General features: G+C 38.6%; 1 protein-coding gene across 2 annotated transcripts in view; it reads right to left on the reverse strand.

Annotated features, from left to right (window-relative positions):
* The window catches only part of LOC127622054 (neurexin-3b-like), a 349,280-nt gene that overhangs the window by 14,107 nt on the left and 316,849 nt on the right, over positions 1–18,324 (reverse strand). For both annotated transcript variants that reach the window (XM_052095964.1, XM_052095965.1), the window contains one exon: positions 3,948–4,026. In XM_052095964.1, coding sequence (XP_051951924.1) covers positions 3,948–4,026 — 79 coding nt within the window. The remainder of the gene's footprint in view (positions 1–3,947; positions 4,027–18,324) is intronic.

The following is an 18,324-nucleotide window of genomic DNA, read 5'->3' on the forward strand; positions in this document are numbered from 1 at the left end:
TTCTATTCCCTTTTAGCATCCTTTACTGTGGGAAGGGACTAAACAGACCTTATTATTAAGAGGCATTCAATGATTTTAGGCATTCAAATTAAGGGAACGTGTTTTGAATTATCCATGAATGTTCTTAAAATGTATTTTTATTATTATTTGTTTTGTTTTTTGTTAACGCAACCACCCCTGACTTGGTTCCTTCCTTATCTATTTAACATCAAAGTAGTTTTATCTTTCCATTGTTGCCTTTGGCTTGCTCAATGAGGGGATTTGTAAGGCACTTTTTTTCTTTTTTCACTATATGTTTTAAAGCTGCTTTGGAACAATTACAAAAAAAGTGAATTGAATGCTTCATCAGCCTTCTTGTGGAATTCCCATCAGTTCAAATGTGTTCAACATTTTCACAGAACACACAGAGCAAAATCACAATAAATGACATCAGTAAGACATCAGACAGACAGTTAAAACACTTAAAAGACAAGACACAGAGACAGATGTTATGGATGACAGCACAGCGGCACACACGGTCAACATGTTAGCACATTCATGGGTGGAGAAGCACGGCAGATGGAGCCAATTACGTTCATGCAAGAGCTGATGGCGATCTCCCGCTGGGGTTTGGTTAGTTTGCAATCAATGCATGCCACAAATGCAACTGATCAGTAGCAACAAATAGAATAGAAAAACAGATATACTTGGTGGCAATAAAACTCTTTTTATGCCATCTGCATTCAAACAGACATGTCTATGCAGGATGGCACAGAAATAAAGATGAGATCGGGGAATGGATGGGTGGAGGGCGGTCATTCTTTCACACACAACTTTCTTGAGACAGAATGGGGTTGCCTGAACAAGGCAAAAGTAAATAAATATAGATGATGGCAAGAAAAGATTTTGTTGCCTTTAATTTCCTGTTGTATAGAATGTGGGGATGTCTAATTTCAGCCTTATGGCACAAAACATAACAAAAATGAGGAGGAGAGTTATTCGATTTTTTTTTTCAACCACCAAAATTCCATGTGGCACAAGATGAGACGAAACGAGAGGATACAACTTTAATCCAGAAAAATGGAGGGATAAGGACAAAAAAAGAAAAAAGGCCCCCAAAAGGGATAAATAAAAGATAATATTGGAAAAGAAGGCAAATAAACCCAAATCACATGAAATGGAATGTCAAAGAGAGGATACAGTAGGAAGATGTTTTTCCACATGAAAAGGTTCAACCAAAAATGAAACCGAACAGAAAAGTCTCATGCAAACTGTCCATGAGAATCTGAAGCGAAGGTCAGACTGAAAATTTGAATTTCTGCGTCAACATGAAATTGTATGAGCGTGGTGGTTTGTGGCTAAGTGTCCTCGTATCAAATGTTGGTTGAGGAGAGATGAAAGGTAACACTGAAGCTGTCCCATAGCGAACTTCCTGTTGCCATTGAATTTGAGAGGACTTGGGGCTGGTATTGGATTTAACACAGATAGGGCGATTTTATCGAAACAACCCTTTCTGCCATCAGGTTACAAAGTTAGCACTGGGTAAATCTTTGTATATTGAGCAGAGTGACCTTGCAAGTTTATGAAAAAAAGAATGCTGTTACATTAACAAACAAACAAATAAACTGGGGCCATCTGTAAAGTCACAGGTATTGACAGACCATATGAATGCTAGCCTGTGAGCTAAAAGTACATGACACTTTCTAAAGATGACGAAATTAACATTGTTTTGCTGGATGTTGTTATTACAGCTGAATAAAGAGAAAAGATACTAAAAACAAAATGTAATAAAGCTAACATGGTTTTAATTGGTGTAATTGGGAGGTGAGGGTTTAAAGCTAGTCAACAATGGACATATGCTTTGAAGGAAACTGGGTGTAGTTTGCGGTAAATTTGAGGGCCTTAATTAACATTATGATGGCATTTTGGAGCAATTAAAGGCCCTTTTGTTGAAAGGTACCTGCACAGGGCGGCAAGTAGATCACTGAACTTTCATCATCCAAACAAGCCTTGCATCTATAATGGCCCATAAGCAATAAAATCAACAGCAGGGTCTCGTACGCTGTAATGACTGAAGGCAGGTGTTTAAAAATTACAGCCAATCCCAAGTTCTCTAAAACAATGACGATTTATCTCGACCATAACAAACCTGCTGGGGGGAAAAATGGCTTTAACCAGCCTAAACACCTAAACACCAGCTTGGCCAGGGTGGGAGACCAGCTAGATCAGTTTAAACCAGCTTGGCCAGCTAGACCATCTGAAGCCCAGCTTAGCAAGGCTGGGAGTCCGGCTAGACTAGTTTAAACCAGCTTGGCCAGCTAGACCATCTGAAGCCCAGCTTAGCCAGGCTGGGAGGCTGACTAGACCAGTTTAAACCAGCCTGACAAAGCTGGGATATCAGCAAGACCATCTGAAGCCCATCATAGCCAGACTGGGAGACCGGCTCGACTAGTTTAAACCAGCTTGGCCAGGCTGGGATAGCAGCAGGACCAGTTTAAACCAGCTTGGCCAGGCTGGGATACCAGTAGGACCATCTGAAGCCCAGCTTAGCCACACTGGGAGACTGGCTAGGCCAGTTTAAACCAGCTTGGCCAGCTAGACCATCTGAAGCCCAGCTTAGCCACACTGGGAGACTGGCTAGGCCAGTTTAAACCAGCTTGGCCAGGCCGGGATATCAGCAGGACCATCTGAAGCCCAGTTTAGCTAGGCTGGCTAGGTTGGAAGACCATCTAGATAATTAAACCACCTTTAGGCTGGTTTAAGCAGTTTTTTTTTTTAGCAGGAAATGTATGCTTTTGAGTGTCATAATCTTGTGATGCATTTGTTTAACCTTGAGGAGGCAGAAGCTATATGTGGAGAAATGTGAGCACAGAAATTCGTAGATATCTGTTCTCTATTAGAATGCTTTAACATAAGGCAAGCCTTCAATGTGAGGAAACAAAGGAACAAACAGGAAGGAGGAGTAGTTTCTGTTGCAGTTAGTTTTGCTACACATCAGAAATCTCTATGCTGAAAGCATTGTTCTCATTTGATTTGTAAACATATCAAAATGTATCACCTGTCAAAGACGCACGCACACACATACTGCAATAATTCCATTATGTACAGGACTGATACATTTTGAAGCATCAGAGTGAACCACATGGAGTTTGATACTAATTTTGTACTTTAATTGCAAAGTTTGTCTCTCTGTTAATCTGAGAGCACAAAATTAGTATAAACGTATAACCATGTTAGTGATGCTCTGCCCCATAATAAAGTGTAACTTTGAATTAGCCCAGTGTGGCCCAATTAAAACTACAGTGGCCCCAAAACGTATTTGGACACTTAAATCACACCCTAATGTTATTGCGTTTGATAACAAAATATCAAATTCAGTGACATTTATTTTAAATAAATGCATTTATTTGAAAGATTTTTCAAAGAAACCATTGCACAAAAGAAGTTTGTTATGTACTGTAAGTATTCAAATAGTATTTGGACACTGTAACAAGTGTTAATAAAACATGTATATGATTAATGTGATGAACTACACCTGTGGTTACTATGCTAAGACAACTTGAGGGAAACTAACATCATGCATCCACTAAAAATCATTCTGGGACCTGTCGGTTATAATTGTTAAAATTCAGAGCAAAAACGGCACAGAAAGTGATGTTAGTTCTAACATCATTTGTTTGCAGATGCCACTTGGTTTGATATTTTCGTATCTTATGCACTCAATCCATACATTTTAAGTGTGGTTTAAGTGTCCACATGTTTAAGGTGCCACTGCATATACACACAAATTCTTAGTTTTTGTTTTTAATCTTTTTGAGCTGGAAACATAGTTGCTTTCAGTTACACTGTGTTTTCATGGGAGTGATGCTTTGAGAGGGACAACCCTCGGTTGCAACTCAAAGAGTAGAGAGAGAGAGAGAGAGAGAGACCAGATTTAAGCAAGCACAACTGTAACACAACCATCCCACCTGTGTGTCCGCCGTCACACTCTTCCAGGTCCTCGTCATCGCTGGAACATTCCGCCGAAGATACTATGTCATCTGTTGTCTGTCAGAGAAAAATCAGAAAGAACACACGTTTAAAGATGCATTCAGTCATTTTTTCCTCATTACACATTTTGAACTCCTAAAGACATGAATTGTAATTTTGCAATATATGTATGAAATCATGAGGCACTCACATTCAAATGAAGACTCCAGTCATATCAGTAATCTTATAAAAGCTGTTTTATTCTACATGGAGAGGATCCACCCATGGGGGCTGCCATGTTAGAATCACATGACCAGCCGAATACTACTCGCTTAATCTCAGTAACCGTCCTGTTATTTGACACTTTCACTCATTGATTAAAGTAATCTTGGCTGACAGTAAATACTTAATTTCTACAGCGTTATCTGAAATTGAAAACTATTGATTTTAAATTATGCAGCATCCAAGCCACTAGGTGTCAGTGTAAGTCCAAAAGATAAAAGTTACTGAGTGCACCTTTTAATGGCTGTGTCTCGTTTGGAAGGCTGCATCCTCCGGAGGTCACATTTGTCGGCCGCATACGTCATCAAAAAAAATGTCAGAAAATTGAGTAGGACACTTTGAATGCAGCCTTCGGATGCAATCTTCTTTCACAGGAATGCATGAGGTGTATCCTTCGTGTGCACTCACAACCCACAATTCTTTGCTTCAACGGAAATGTCAATTTGCTTGTAAATATGATGTTCAAACACAAGGAATGTTAATTCCCAAGTTGAAGTGCCTCAGTAGATGGGTGCAGAGTATATAATATGTATAATTATATTAATATTCAGTACCGCTTCTCCCTATAAGCAGACTACGCAGTCTGCGTAGGGCACCAACTCCCTAGGGGGGCACAATCTTACCCTAGGTGGGCACCAGAAAGGCCACCGGCTGCCCTTACTCCCAAATTATATGTTATTCAAGGACCCGAAAGCAGTTGCGGAACACAGATGATCGCCTCGCGCTCATATCACATGACCCCCCCCAATTTGGCCAGCGGCGGCACTGTTAATATATAATTAAAATAAAGTATTACACTAAAAGTACACCTGTAAAATCTGTTTTCTTTTCTCTTTACATCATTATAACTCTCCTAAAATGTCCCTCATGCATTCCCTTTCAGAGGCAAAGTGCTCACGCTTATTAAAAAGTGGCGTGATGTCATAGCAACCATGTTACGTTACGTTTTCGTTTGTCCTATGAAGGCCGTCTCGTTTAAACGAGGCTTGTTTAGAGGAGGACTCTCTGTATACTGCAGCCTTCAAAGGATGCATCCTACCTAGCATGCAGCCTTCGAAACGAGACAGCCAATGAAGCAGAATCTTCAAACAGAGAGAACAAGTCAGTATGTTTACATGCATTTTAAAAGTTCAATTTCAGTCGGTCTAAAACAATAATTTGCCTTTTTAAAATGTAAATGTAAATGATTTAGTCCCACTTAAATCGTAACGGTCTGATGTTTGCAAAGTCAGACTAACAGACCTAGATAATGCAATTGTAGTTTGGCTTCATCCAGCATAGATGAAGTTACTGTTTACAAACAAATTCTCTGCCCTGCTACTTCCGGGTTCCTTTGATAGCCCAGTAAAGAATAGCTGTCTATGGGTGCTTCGCTCAAACTGCGCTGAAAATAACATTGTTCAATCGAAAACGTCTGTTATTAAGTTTTAATATGAAATATGATCATATTGAAGAAAAACGTTTTTATTTATTCTATGTGGGTTAATAACTTTAGCAGTTAAGAGTAATTTAATCTATACACTTTAATTGAACCTCAGCATTGTGCGCGTGCTACAGAAAACAGAGGTGATGCGTGACATGCTTTACCAGCACTTCCTCAGCTGACATCCTTCCTTCAAAAATGTCATTACACATAGCGTCATCTATACTTGGATAGATAATGACTGTAGTGATGGGAAAGCTTCTTTGAAATTGCACATTGGCACACAACTATGTTTTTGCAGTATAGTAGTGTCACAACCTTACTCCCCAAAATTGGAGGAGATCAGGGGTAAAAACAATAAAAACACATATCAACAGGCATTTGATTTTACTTCCATCCCTCGTTTCTCAAGGGCAGCAGAGCGGCAACTGAGATGTCAGGTTTGTTTTTCTATCTGGGTTTATTTATGGTGGCTGACTCCTCATACATCGTCTCCCATCTCAAGCTTCTCATGGGCCGACACTGATCATCACTGTCTCTGGATGCTCGCCTTCTGCCTCTTAATCATCACCTTCTAGTATCCCACTAGTCTGATTTATGAGCACACCTTCCCCCCATTTCTTCCGGCCGGGACATGGCGGGGACATACTTCACCTCACATGCGTGCATGGGGCGTTAATATGAGTAGATCGGTGACTCGATAAAATAAGCACAGTTACAAGGCAAGGGTTATGAAATCATAGCACTGATTGAGTTTACAGTGCCAAGTGAGAGGGCCAGACTAAGTGTAATTGAGTTTGACAGGCTAATGAAACAGAGCTCGGCTGGAGCCTGGAAGTGCACTGGCGTACTCGGCTAGAGAAGATGATGTCTGCTGGATGAGTCCATTTATACTAATGTGCTCATAGTTTGGAGGAGGAGACTCCTTAAATTGAATTACCACAGATTATTGTCTCAGACACTTTCATTGATCTTGTGTTACAGTATACAATAATTTCAATCTAAAGTACGGCATTGAGCGACCCTGCTGAAAGAAAAACAAAGTTTGCCAACAGTATACTGTGGAGTCCAAATGTCTAACACCCTGTCTACACCTGTCTACATCGGGTCACGTCAAAAGCAGTAGAACCACACTGTATTCAGTGATGCTATTTAACCAGAAGCTTATGTTGTGGAGGTCCGTCGCGCCGACAGTAAACGGGTGTCCAGTTCCATTTTGCACTGAACGTGCAACTATTAACACAAATAAACAGTGTAGACAGAGTGTAAGACCACTAGTGCAAATGCTTCTAATTTGTACATTTTCTAATGTCTTACCATTCTTTTTCATTACAACTGATACTACATGATTAGAAAAATTATTTGAGGGAAAATGTGAATTGCAAACCTGGATCAAGACTAGCATGGTCTGAAACTAGTTTGAAGATTATAGATAAATAGTTTAAAAGTTGATTAAAGGCCTTGTGTGGTTTTAATTCAATTTAAATGTTTTGAAAGTTGGAGTTTGAATAGTCTTGGCTTATTTGAACATTCTTTTGATCGTCTGCTACAGGAAACTGTAATTCTGATCAGTTAGAAAAGACATAGCAACCGGACTCAGGCTGAAGGACTGTGCCGAGCCAACATAATAATTATCAGTATTCTTATTAACCAATAATTTCCCACTGATTTTTTGTTAAAGGAATAGTTCACCCAAAAATGATAATTCTCTCATCATTTACTCACCCATTTACATTTATGCATTTGGCAGATGCTTTTATCCAATGTGACTTACAGTGCACTTATTACAGGGACAATTCCTCCGGAGCAACCTGGAGTTAAGTGACTTGCTCAAGGACCACCATAGTGGTGGCTGTGGGGATCGAACAAGCAACCAGTTATGTGCTTTAGCCCACTATGCCACCACCACTCACCCTTATGCCATAGTGGTGGCTCAGCGGTTAAGGCTCTGGGTTACTGACCAAAAGGTTCAGGTTCAAGCCCCAGCACCGCCAAGATACCACTGTTGGACCCTTGAGCAAGGCCCTTGACCCTATCTGCTCCAGGGGCGCTGTTTCATGGCTGACCCTGCGCTCTGACCCCAGCTTAGTTGGAATATGCGAAAACAACTGCATTTCATTGGCTCTGTACCTGTACTCTGCACAATGACAATAACGTTGAATCTTTAAACTTCAAAGCTCCAAAAATGACTTAAAGGCAGCAGCATAAAGGTAATAGAAGTTTAATTCATGTCTTCTGAAGAGATCAGAATTTGAGAGTCAGTTTTGAGGGGAAACAGACCAAATTCTACCATATTTTCCAAACTATTGACTCATTTTTTTTCATCATCTGAAATGTCCTGTGACTTATAGTTGGAAGCACCTTCTTTACTAAATGTATACGTAATTGATGTTGGCTGGTTAAACATACACACGGCGAAACATATTTGTACACACAAACATATGAAAACATCAGTCATATAGATGGTAGTAGTGTTTTAAAGTAACCTATTCAGAGTATTTTGCCTTTACAAATTTCTTTATAGAACCAGATTAAATATTCTGCCTTATCAAGGCTTTATTGTTCCAAGAAATCTAGACCACTGTCAAACGCAGCTTCTCACATCACCACAAAAGGACGTTTCATCCAACCCATAGTAAAAACATTCAGCCAGGTGAACCGGATAATTAGTGCATAACAATGAGGGTTGCAAATATCTTGATGAATATTATAATTAATGCATAGAATACAACAGGCATTTTTTTTTACTCGCAGACTAAAAGCTGTTTATTTGTATACAGCATATATTTAGCATATATAACACATTTGTATGTTATGAACAGATGTGGCATTTTGTTTTTGGAAAGAAACAAACCGAATATGAAAAACTGTTACACATGATTACTTAAAGCAAATGCTCCGAATTAAAACAAGCCCAAATACGGTGTGAAATGCGTAGATTCTGAGGTAATCTTCACGGAATGCAAATTAAATGCTAATGAGCGGTTTAAGGAAAGTCAGGCAGCTGCTCCCAGGTCCCAGTGCCTGCTGTATACAATCATTGTCAGTGCACCTTACACAGAGATGCATCTTATCTGGGTTTTTTTTCTCTCAACAATGCAATTTTGACCAGATGGGACTTCTATTCAGGTGCAACTTTATTTCCGGAAAATACGTAAAATCATTGTGAAATCATTTTTCACAATAAATCTTGACATCTGCAGTCTCCTTGGCACAATCATGATTTGAAGCTCAATTGCACTTCCTCCTGCATGATGCGTGTGCATAATGTTGCGCAGTTCACACCCAAAAACATTTATATCGCTCCAGAAGGCATGGATTAAACCACTAGAGTTGAATGAATTACCTTTATGCTGCCTTTTTGGAGATTGGAAGTTTTGGACCCCATGGACTTACATTGTATGGATATAAACACAATGTACATCTGTGTGAAAAAAAAATCTTCCCTTGTGTTTCGCAGAAGAAAGTCGTATGAGTTTGAGATAGCATAAAGCGGAGTAAATTATAAGAGAATTATAATTTTTGGGTGAGCATTCCTTTAAGGGTAGAGAAAGAATTGGCTAATAATTGTCTAACTGTGATTTTACCAAGTAAGACATGTTCCTGAAGCAACATCCTATCAACCAATCAGATTAGGACTATGTTTCTTTAACAATAATCATTGTTCCAGGACCATCAACCCTGAGTTAATCCAGGAACACATTTTACTTGTCAAAATTACACCATGAGGCCTCTCTAGCTTAACCAACAACACTTCTTTGGTCAACCATCTTCATCAGAAAGACCAATGCTTGTCTTCCAGTTAAGATTTGCCAGTGAGTAGAATGGCTATACTGGTCCACTCGCTAGACCACCAGCACCAAACTAGCATAAACCAGCGTGGACCAGCATGTAAATTCATCTCCAATCAAACTGCCAAGATGCTGTTGGTCAAAAATAGCAGGATCGAAGCAGATTTATCCAGCATATGTGCTGATGTTGGACTTCCTGGAGTCCAGAGGGTCCTCGCCTCCCATAGTTCCTCACCGATGTTCACTAGTTTTCTGGGGTGTTAAATTACATCAGAGCTCGTACAGATGTGCCCGTGCATGACCAGCCACAGGGCGTCAAAAGACAGACTAGTCCATACTTTCTGCCCGCACAGGGCACCAGAGAGACAGCAATATTGTCTCATCTACTGCCTATGGCTACAGCTGAGCCATGAGGCCAATACAAAACCAGCATTTCAGACTGGCATCAGAGAGATACTCCGCTGGGGAAGAAAATAAAGTGTACTGGGCAGTTAAGCACTAAAAAGAACCTTCTGATAAGCGCAAGATTTACACAGTTGACCTGAACAGAAATTTACCTGGGAGAAATCCATCCAAACAGATAATGAATGTGTTACAGGCCATTAACTGGCGTCTCTTTGCACATCAGTAGCGCTAAAGGGCATAAAATCAGTTCATGACATCAACTAATGAAGCCATTTGAGTGAATGACAAAATATTGAATGATAGGAAACCCTGGATCAGTTGCTCTTGGTAAAACTCCTACCAAACATGAGATTATTTGATAGGTTATAATATGTCTGAAAACTTTATAGGGAATTATACTGTATAGCAAGTGTTCTTGAGACCACCATGTTTCATCTGATGTATCACAATACTGAGAACACAGTATTCATGTAAACCTGGAAACAAACAAATCTTTAGGATTTTGTTTAATGTTAAAACAGAGAAGTTAAGATATGAAATGAAAAAATAAAGATAAGATTCTTAACTGTTAACGGCTTTGAACAAAAGGTCAGATTTCCTTGCTTTTAATGAAGCACACAAGATGCTCTTTGGAATGTTGCCATATAATTCTAGATAACATGGATCATCAGGCTATAAACAAACTTGAAAACTCAAGTGCATAATGCAATTAAAGCAAAAGGGGGATATATCAAATATAAGATATTCTTAAACCCATATACATTTTTAATACCACATTTCACTTAAAGGAATAGTTCATCCAAAAATGAAAATTATCTCATCATTTAATCACGCCTTTGCCTTCCAACCTGGATGTGTTTAACTTTCTTTCTTCAGCAGACCACAAGTGAAGATTTTTAGAAGAATATCTCAGCTCTTTTGGTCATACAATGCAAGTGAATGGGTGCCAACATTGTAAAGCTCCAAAAATTATAAATCCCTAAATCAGCATAAAAGTAATCCATAAGACTCCAGTAGTTAAATCCATGTCTTCAGAAGCGATTTGATAGGTGTGGGTAATAAACAGATCAATATGAAGTCCATTTTTACTATAAATTCTCCTACCTGGTCAGTCAATTTCCACTTTCACATTCTTTTTCTTGTGTTTCTGGTGATCCACATTCTTCATGAAAATATTTACTTAAATATTGATCTGTTTCTCACCCAAAACTGTTATATCACTTTTGAAGTTGTGGATTTAACCACTGGAGTCTTATGGATTACTTTTATGCTGCCTTGATGTGCTTTTTGGAGTGTGAAAATGTTGGCACCCATTCACTTGCATTGTGAGGACCTACAGAGTTGAGATATTTTTATAAAAATCTTAATTTATGTTCTACAGAAGAAAGAAAGTCATACACATCTGGAATGCATGATGTTGAATACATAATGATAGAAGTTTCATTTTTGGGTGAACTATCCCTTTAAATGAATAATTGCTGTCAGTAAATAAGAAAATAATGCACTTTTGAACTTCTGAACCCTACTGAAGGTACAAAGAATACACTAAAATAAGATTTGAAATTAAATGTACACTTGTGTAAAAAGAAATCAAATGAGAATGTATTGAGGAGTAACAGAATATACAGCATCTTTGACAATGATGAGTGTGTTTTCAGAGCTACATGAAATGTACAGTCCCTGGCTGGTGTGCTTTCCAAAAAATGATTTCACAGCTGGCTAAATCCAATTCTGCCTCACAATCTCCATGCCAAACCAAAATTTATTTTGGGAGCAAAATATTCCCCATTTTGTGCAGAAATCATTTTCCATGCATTTCCCCATTCTTTCACAGAACTGATGAAGACAAAGAACTGAGGGACTACACACAAGCTGTTCTGGAATCTTCTCTCCAGTGGACTAAAGTGAGGTCATACAACGCCGTGGCTAAGATATCACATCATCTATAATAGTTCTAATGGTCTGTAATAGAGGCACCCTGATGAGTAGAGTGACCTTAGCAATTCAACATAGTCCTTCAGAAATATTCAGGTATTTTTCGAACACTTAACTCCAATGTCTGAGCGAACACATGGCCCATGATCATGAGTGGGTGCAGCACTTTACTGACTGCACAGCATTATCTTATTTCAATTTAAGACATTGTATTTTCATTATCTAGTGTCTACCATCAAAGCTTTCGGTGACTGTATCTCAAAAACCAGAAACCCCGATGCTATCATTTTAACCCACAATTGTGTTTGCCCAATTTAGCATGAAACCCTCACAACAATGCTCACAGTCCACAGCTGCTCTGAAAAAAAATACACATTTTCTGCATCTGCCAAAATGCGTAAATGTAAATGGGTACATTTATTACATACATTATTTTATTTCTTGTTCTTATTCATTTTCATATTCTTAAATCATCAAAATGAACATACATCTGTCTTTACTTTCCTCTCTTTTCATGTAAAAGCAATAAATTAAACTTGCGTATGTATGGCACATGTACACTGCAAAAAATAATTTTCTTAATCAGCATTTCTGTCTTGATTCCTTGTAAAAAATATCTTTATTTTACTTGAAATGAAAATTCTCATCATTTTCTCACCCTCATGCCATCCCAGATGCGTAAGAATTTCTTTCTTGTGCTTATTTAATATTTAAGTCTTCTCCTCCCTGCCCAGTAGGCGGCGATATGCATGAAGAATTAAAATCACCAAAAACAAAAGAATGTGGAAGTGAAAAGTGAAGTGTATATTTATATTAAAAAATATTTCTCACCCACAACTATCATATCACTTCTGAAGACATGGATTTAACCACCGACGTCATTTGAACTACTTTTATGCTGCCTTTATATGCTTTCTGGAACTTCAAAGTTCTGGCCATTATTCATATGCATTGTATGGACCTACAGAGCAGAGATATACTTAAAAAAAATCATCTTTTGTGTTCAGCAGAAGAAAGAAAATCGTTCACATCTAGGATGGATTGAGGGTGAATAAATGAGAGAATCTTCATTTTTGGGTGAACTATCCCTTTAAGATTTAACCATGGTAAAATAACTGTAACAGACAGCTTTGAGTGAATTAAAATGTGGTTGAAACATTGATACAAAATTGCAAATGCACTTGAAAATGTATGTATAGTTTTTTTTATATGGAAAAGAGCAGCTTTGAAATTTTGATAACTTCGAGTGTTCACAACAACATGATGGTGGGTAGATGATGAAATTATATTCAGTTTTAAAAGTTGACTTGCGGAAGGTGCAAATTGATTAAACTTTCAATAATAGGAGCCTCATTTCGCATTGGCTGATCTGAAAGCTTCCAGAAACAAATATCCACTCTCATTCTTTCTCTCCCGCTCTATCATTCCCCACAATCTCAGTGCCGGAAGCTTCCATTTCCATTGGGTCACTTGTGATCTGCATTATCGTGTCAGATCTAGGCTTTGACAGAGGGACACGAGAAAAGCTTGTATTACAGGGAGAATCAATAGTGTCAGACCGTATCCCTGTCAACGGGCTGCCACAAGTCTTTCTGCTCAAACCCGTCTTCTGGGACAGGCGGAAGAGAAAGCAAGATTACGATATGTATCGTTGCCCAGCTAATGTCACCTTCACTGAGCGTCCTGCAGGAGTCTGAATACGTAACACTGTGTCTTAGATGTGATAGAGCATTGAATCGCAGGTCTCCATGAGGAGCACAAGCAATGTTCCGTTTCCAACATAACAGTGCGTACTTGAAAGTAAATCAGGGGTACGGCAGAATACATTCCTCAACCGTAAACATGTGTTTGCTTGGAGGGGTGCAAACACACTCTAATTTTCCCAGGCCATAGCAGGAACTTTCATACAGGGTCATTTATCTTCCAGTGCAAAGGAAACGGTCTTTGGCCATGATCTTTAATCACTCCCCTGCCGCAGTGTGCAAGGTCATCAAGGAAGTGGTGACAAACAGTCCCACAGAACTGCCCTCTTCACGCCAAGACTTGTCGGCTAAAATTAGAGAGTGACACAGCCCAACAGGATGTTTCAATTACAGCCGTGGATCAGGAGGGGGAGAATAAAGCGTCCAGTTACTATTTGTAATGGAGACGCAGGGGAAAGTCTGAATAGAGACCTGCAGGACAAAGGAAGGGCCGAGGGGCAGTGGGCAAGAGAATCAGGATCCACAAGGATTTAAAAGAAATCTTGTCCTTGGAGGGGAGATTAGATGGGATTTCTCTGCAAACGTTGACGTCTGGACAATCGATTTGAAACAATTTTCAAAAAGGGCAATGAAAGGATAAGCAGATGATTTTAAGATTGATGAATGCACAGAGAGAAATCAAGTGCTGAAAATGATGACATCATTAACTCGGACCCATCATGGCACTACCAAATATAACTTTGTGAAAAGGAACTATTTTCTTACAAAAAAGGCTCATTTTTCAATCAAAATCTAAAACTTTTCTTCAAGACAAACACTGAAAAAGCAACCTGTCAATGCGGACATAAGCGTAAACACTGTTTGAGTTCTGCTGAAAGCGGCTCTTTCATTAGCTGATTGAAGCTGACATCTACCAGCTACAGTCTGAGGGCCGAGTCAACGCCCTGACAGAAGCTGCGTTCAGACGATAAATCACTCATGGGATGTTTCATTACGGCATCAGAAGGAGACGCCGTTGTGCTTACCCAGTGCTTATTTTCTCACTGTCATCCTCTGGCTGGCTAGAGCGGCTAAATCTGTGCGCTGCTGATTTGAATGCTGATCTTGCAGGGAGACTGTGCTCTCAAAGTGGCTTTCAGTGAACACACTGTGAGATTCAAGTCTCCACAGCTGCCAATTTCAGAGCCACAAAAGAGCTTGTGCTGAAACTAATGATGATCCATCGCAAATTCCATTCATTATCAACATCATAAAACCAAGTTGGGTGTATGACCAAACCATGGATCGCAGAACTAAATGACAATACATCATCTTAGACTTAACAAAGGAACTGGTAGTCAGGTTCTGTACAGTGTAGATAATGGCTCTTTAACTGGCGTCAAACATGGTAGCTTCCCCTCCAATTTGATGAAATTGCTGAGCTGTTTTTTTACAACAAAGCGTTCTATGCGTAAAACTCAGCGGTGAGTGTAACTACTCTCCAGGGGTAGAGTTGCACCAGCTGTGCGTAAGGTCTCACTTAAGTTGCGACGCAAAGTTCACAGTAACGGCTTAGTAACTACTATTTAGTTTGTAACTAAAAGTTAGCGCTTAATCTGGTTGCACCACCTGTTATTAATGCAAGACTTAACTAGTAGGTCGTAAGCTTGCCTTAAAGTGATACGTACTCGCATATGACGTTTACCTGTATTGATCAAATAAGCAGCCTATAGCAACCCTATATACAGTATATATATATTGAATGTGTTGAAACTTATTGACACCTGGCGACGCACCATGAAAACTGCACCGTTACAACGGTTTCATGTTTAAAAGCCACTTAAAAGTACGTTTTTTTCTTTCTCTCGTAAAAGTAAACGAGATGAATGTATGTCGAAATGATTGATGCCTGTCACGTAAAACATGAGCTTATTGATGTCATAAAATATCAGTCTGCTTTTTTATTCCATCAGTTAGTCCTGGTCGGAGTCTTCCGTAAATATTTAGTTCATACGTAGGGTTACATTCTACCTAAGTTTATAGCCACAACTAGGATAGGTCACGTATAGCTGGTACAAACAGCCCCTGTGAATTAAATAACATGCAGTGGTGATAACACACAGTGGGGAATTTAAAAACATTCAACGTTAAATTTAACAACACTCATTGTTGAGTTTAACAACACTCATCGTTGAGTTTAACAACACTCATTGTAATGTTTAACAACACTCATCGTTGAGTTTAACAACAAGTCATCGTTGACTTTAACAATACTCATCGTTGAGTTTAACAAAACGCAGCGGAGAATTGAACAACATTCAGCAGTAAATTTAACAATACTCAGTGTTGAGTTTAACAACACTTACAAGTGAGTTTAACAAAACTCATCGTTGAGTTTAACAACACTCACCAGTGAATTTAATAACATGCAGTGGTGAGTTTATCAGTATTCCACTGTGAATTTCACAACACACAGTGGTGAATTGAACAACATTTAATGGTAAATTGAACAATACTCATTTGTGAGTTTAACAACATTCATTTAATAACATACAGTGGTGAGTTTAACACTTAGAAGTGTTGTATTTTACAGTATTTAATGGTGCACTCATTAAAAAAAGTTGAACTCCTAAATACATTAATTGTAATTTTGCAATATATGTAGGAAATCATGAACACTCACATTCAAATGAAGACTCTAGTGATATCAGTAACCTTATAAAAGCTGTTTCATTCTACATTTAGTCCACCCATGGGTGCGGCCATGTTAGAATCACATGACCAGCCTAATATTACTCACTTAATCTCAGTAACCATCCTGTTATTTGACACTTTCACTCATTTATTAAAGTAATCATGGCTGACAGTAGATACTAAATTTCTACAATGGCATCTGAAACTATTGATTTAAAATGTTGCTGCATCCAAGCCACTAGGTATCAGTGTAAGTCCAAGATGACACAAAGACAAAAGTGCACCTTTAACAATTAATCTGTTTCATGTGACGTCACTTGCCGCTATGTTTGTGACCAAAATTCAACATACCTCATGCAGCCAAATTTTTGTTTCTATTTATATAGCTTGAAAAATTGATAATGCTGTTTACTTAACAGAGCCAAAATGTTATTTTTCTTTCAATGAACGGTCAAAAGAAATAAAATACATAATGGCCATAAATGTGATTAGGCAACTAAAGCATGCCTTAACATTCACAGTTCACATTTTTTACACAACGTCTTACAGTTTTACACACACTCAAAGAGAAACAAAAGTTAGGTAATAAACAGTGGACACACGCTGTTGTACTGGGGCTGGTGTTACATGCTTACATTAGCTACACTATTTGTTGTTGTAATGCCTTTCATTAGCTTGTCAGTGCAGGGGACCTAAGATAGATTGAGGGATCAGTGTTCTCTCTTGGAGTGCACGGGTTTGTAGCTTCACTGGGCTGCATGTTCGCACTTCTCCCCTGCTTGTTTCTAATGAGCAATTCGCCCTGGGACCCCCCCATCCATCTGCCACCTCCATGTAATTGGGACCACCAAGTGTCCCATGGCACCCAGCATTCATCACTCAGTGTGCTGCATGAAGCGCACAGAAGAGAAAGTGAAGTAAATTAACACATGCATTGCAAACGAGCACCTCGCTGCCTCTGACCTTTACATGCTTGTAAAGTGTCTGTTCGTATAGACAGTTTGCTCTCATCTGCAGAAAGCCACTGCAGAGTCATAAAGCAGAGATTGCACTACGTATGATTCTATGTTCAGTCATGAAACTCTACATGGTGCAAGCTAAAATGTCATTTGAACATGTAATCTGCAGAGGTGAGTAGAGTAGCCAAAAACTGTTCTCAAGTGAAAGTACAATTACTTAAAAAAAATTATTACTCAAGTAGAAGTAAATTTACTAACCTAAATAATTACTTAAATAAGAGTAAGAAAGTATCCAATTAAAAGAGTGCTCAAGTAGTGAGTAACTTGTTACTTTCACAAATTACATAATAGACGTTAACTCCCCTATATTCCATTACATAATACACATTTAACATGTATTACAGAATTATTATTATTATTATTATTAATGGAAATTCTGTCATCATTCACCATCATGTTGTTCCAAACTCATATGTCTATGTTTCTTCCATGCAACACAATAAGGAGATATTATACAGAATGTTAGTCACTATTTCGTCTTTCAGTCACTATTTACTTTCAGTGAATGTTTTTTTCCTCTCCATATTTTGAAAGTGAATGGTGACTGAGACTGTCAGTCCATAACATTCTGTCTAACATCTTTTGTGTTCCACATAATGCAAACCGTCACTCAGGTTTGGAACAACATGAGAGTAGGGAAATTATGACAGAATATTAAATTATGGCTGAGCTATCACATTAAAGAGATTGTTTACCCAAAAATGAAACTTGTCATCATTTACTCTCCCTGATGCCATACCAGATGTGTATGACTTCCTTTCTTCTGCAGAACACAAATTAATTTTTTAGCTCTGTAGTCCAAAATTTGGATGTTCCAAAAAGCACATAAATGCAGCATAAAAGTGGACTCCAGTGGTTAAATCAATGTCTTCAGAAGAGATATGATAGGTGTGGGTGAGAAACAGATCAATATTTGTAATTTTTTGCTAGACAGCAGGGGGCGATATGCAGAGAAGAATGTGAATCACCAAAAACACAAGAAGAAGAATGTGAAAGTGATCTGTTTCTCTGTTTCTCATCCACACCAATCACATTGCTTTTGAAGATACTGAGTTAAAAGAGTCTTATGGATTACTTTTATGCTGACTTGTGATTTTGTTTAGCTTTAAAATATTGCCACCCATTCACCTGAATTGTATGGACCT

Source organism: Xyrauchen texanus, chromosome 28 (genome assembly GCF_025860055.1).
Source record: "Xyrauchen texanus isolate HMW12.3.18 chromosome 28, RBS_HiC_50CHRs, whole genome shotgun sequence".
Taxonomy (NCBI): Eukaryota; Metazoa; Chordata; class Actinopteri; order Cypriniformes; family Catostomidae; genus Xyrauchen; species Xyrauchen texanus.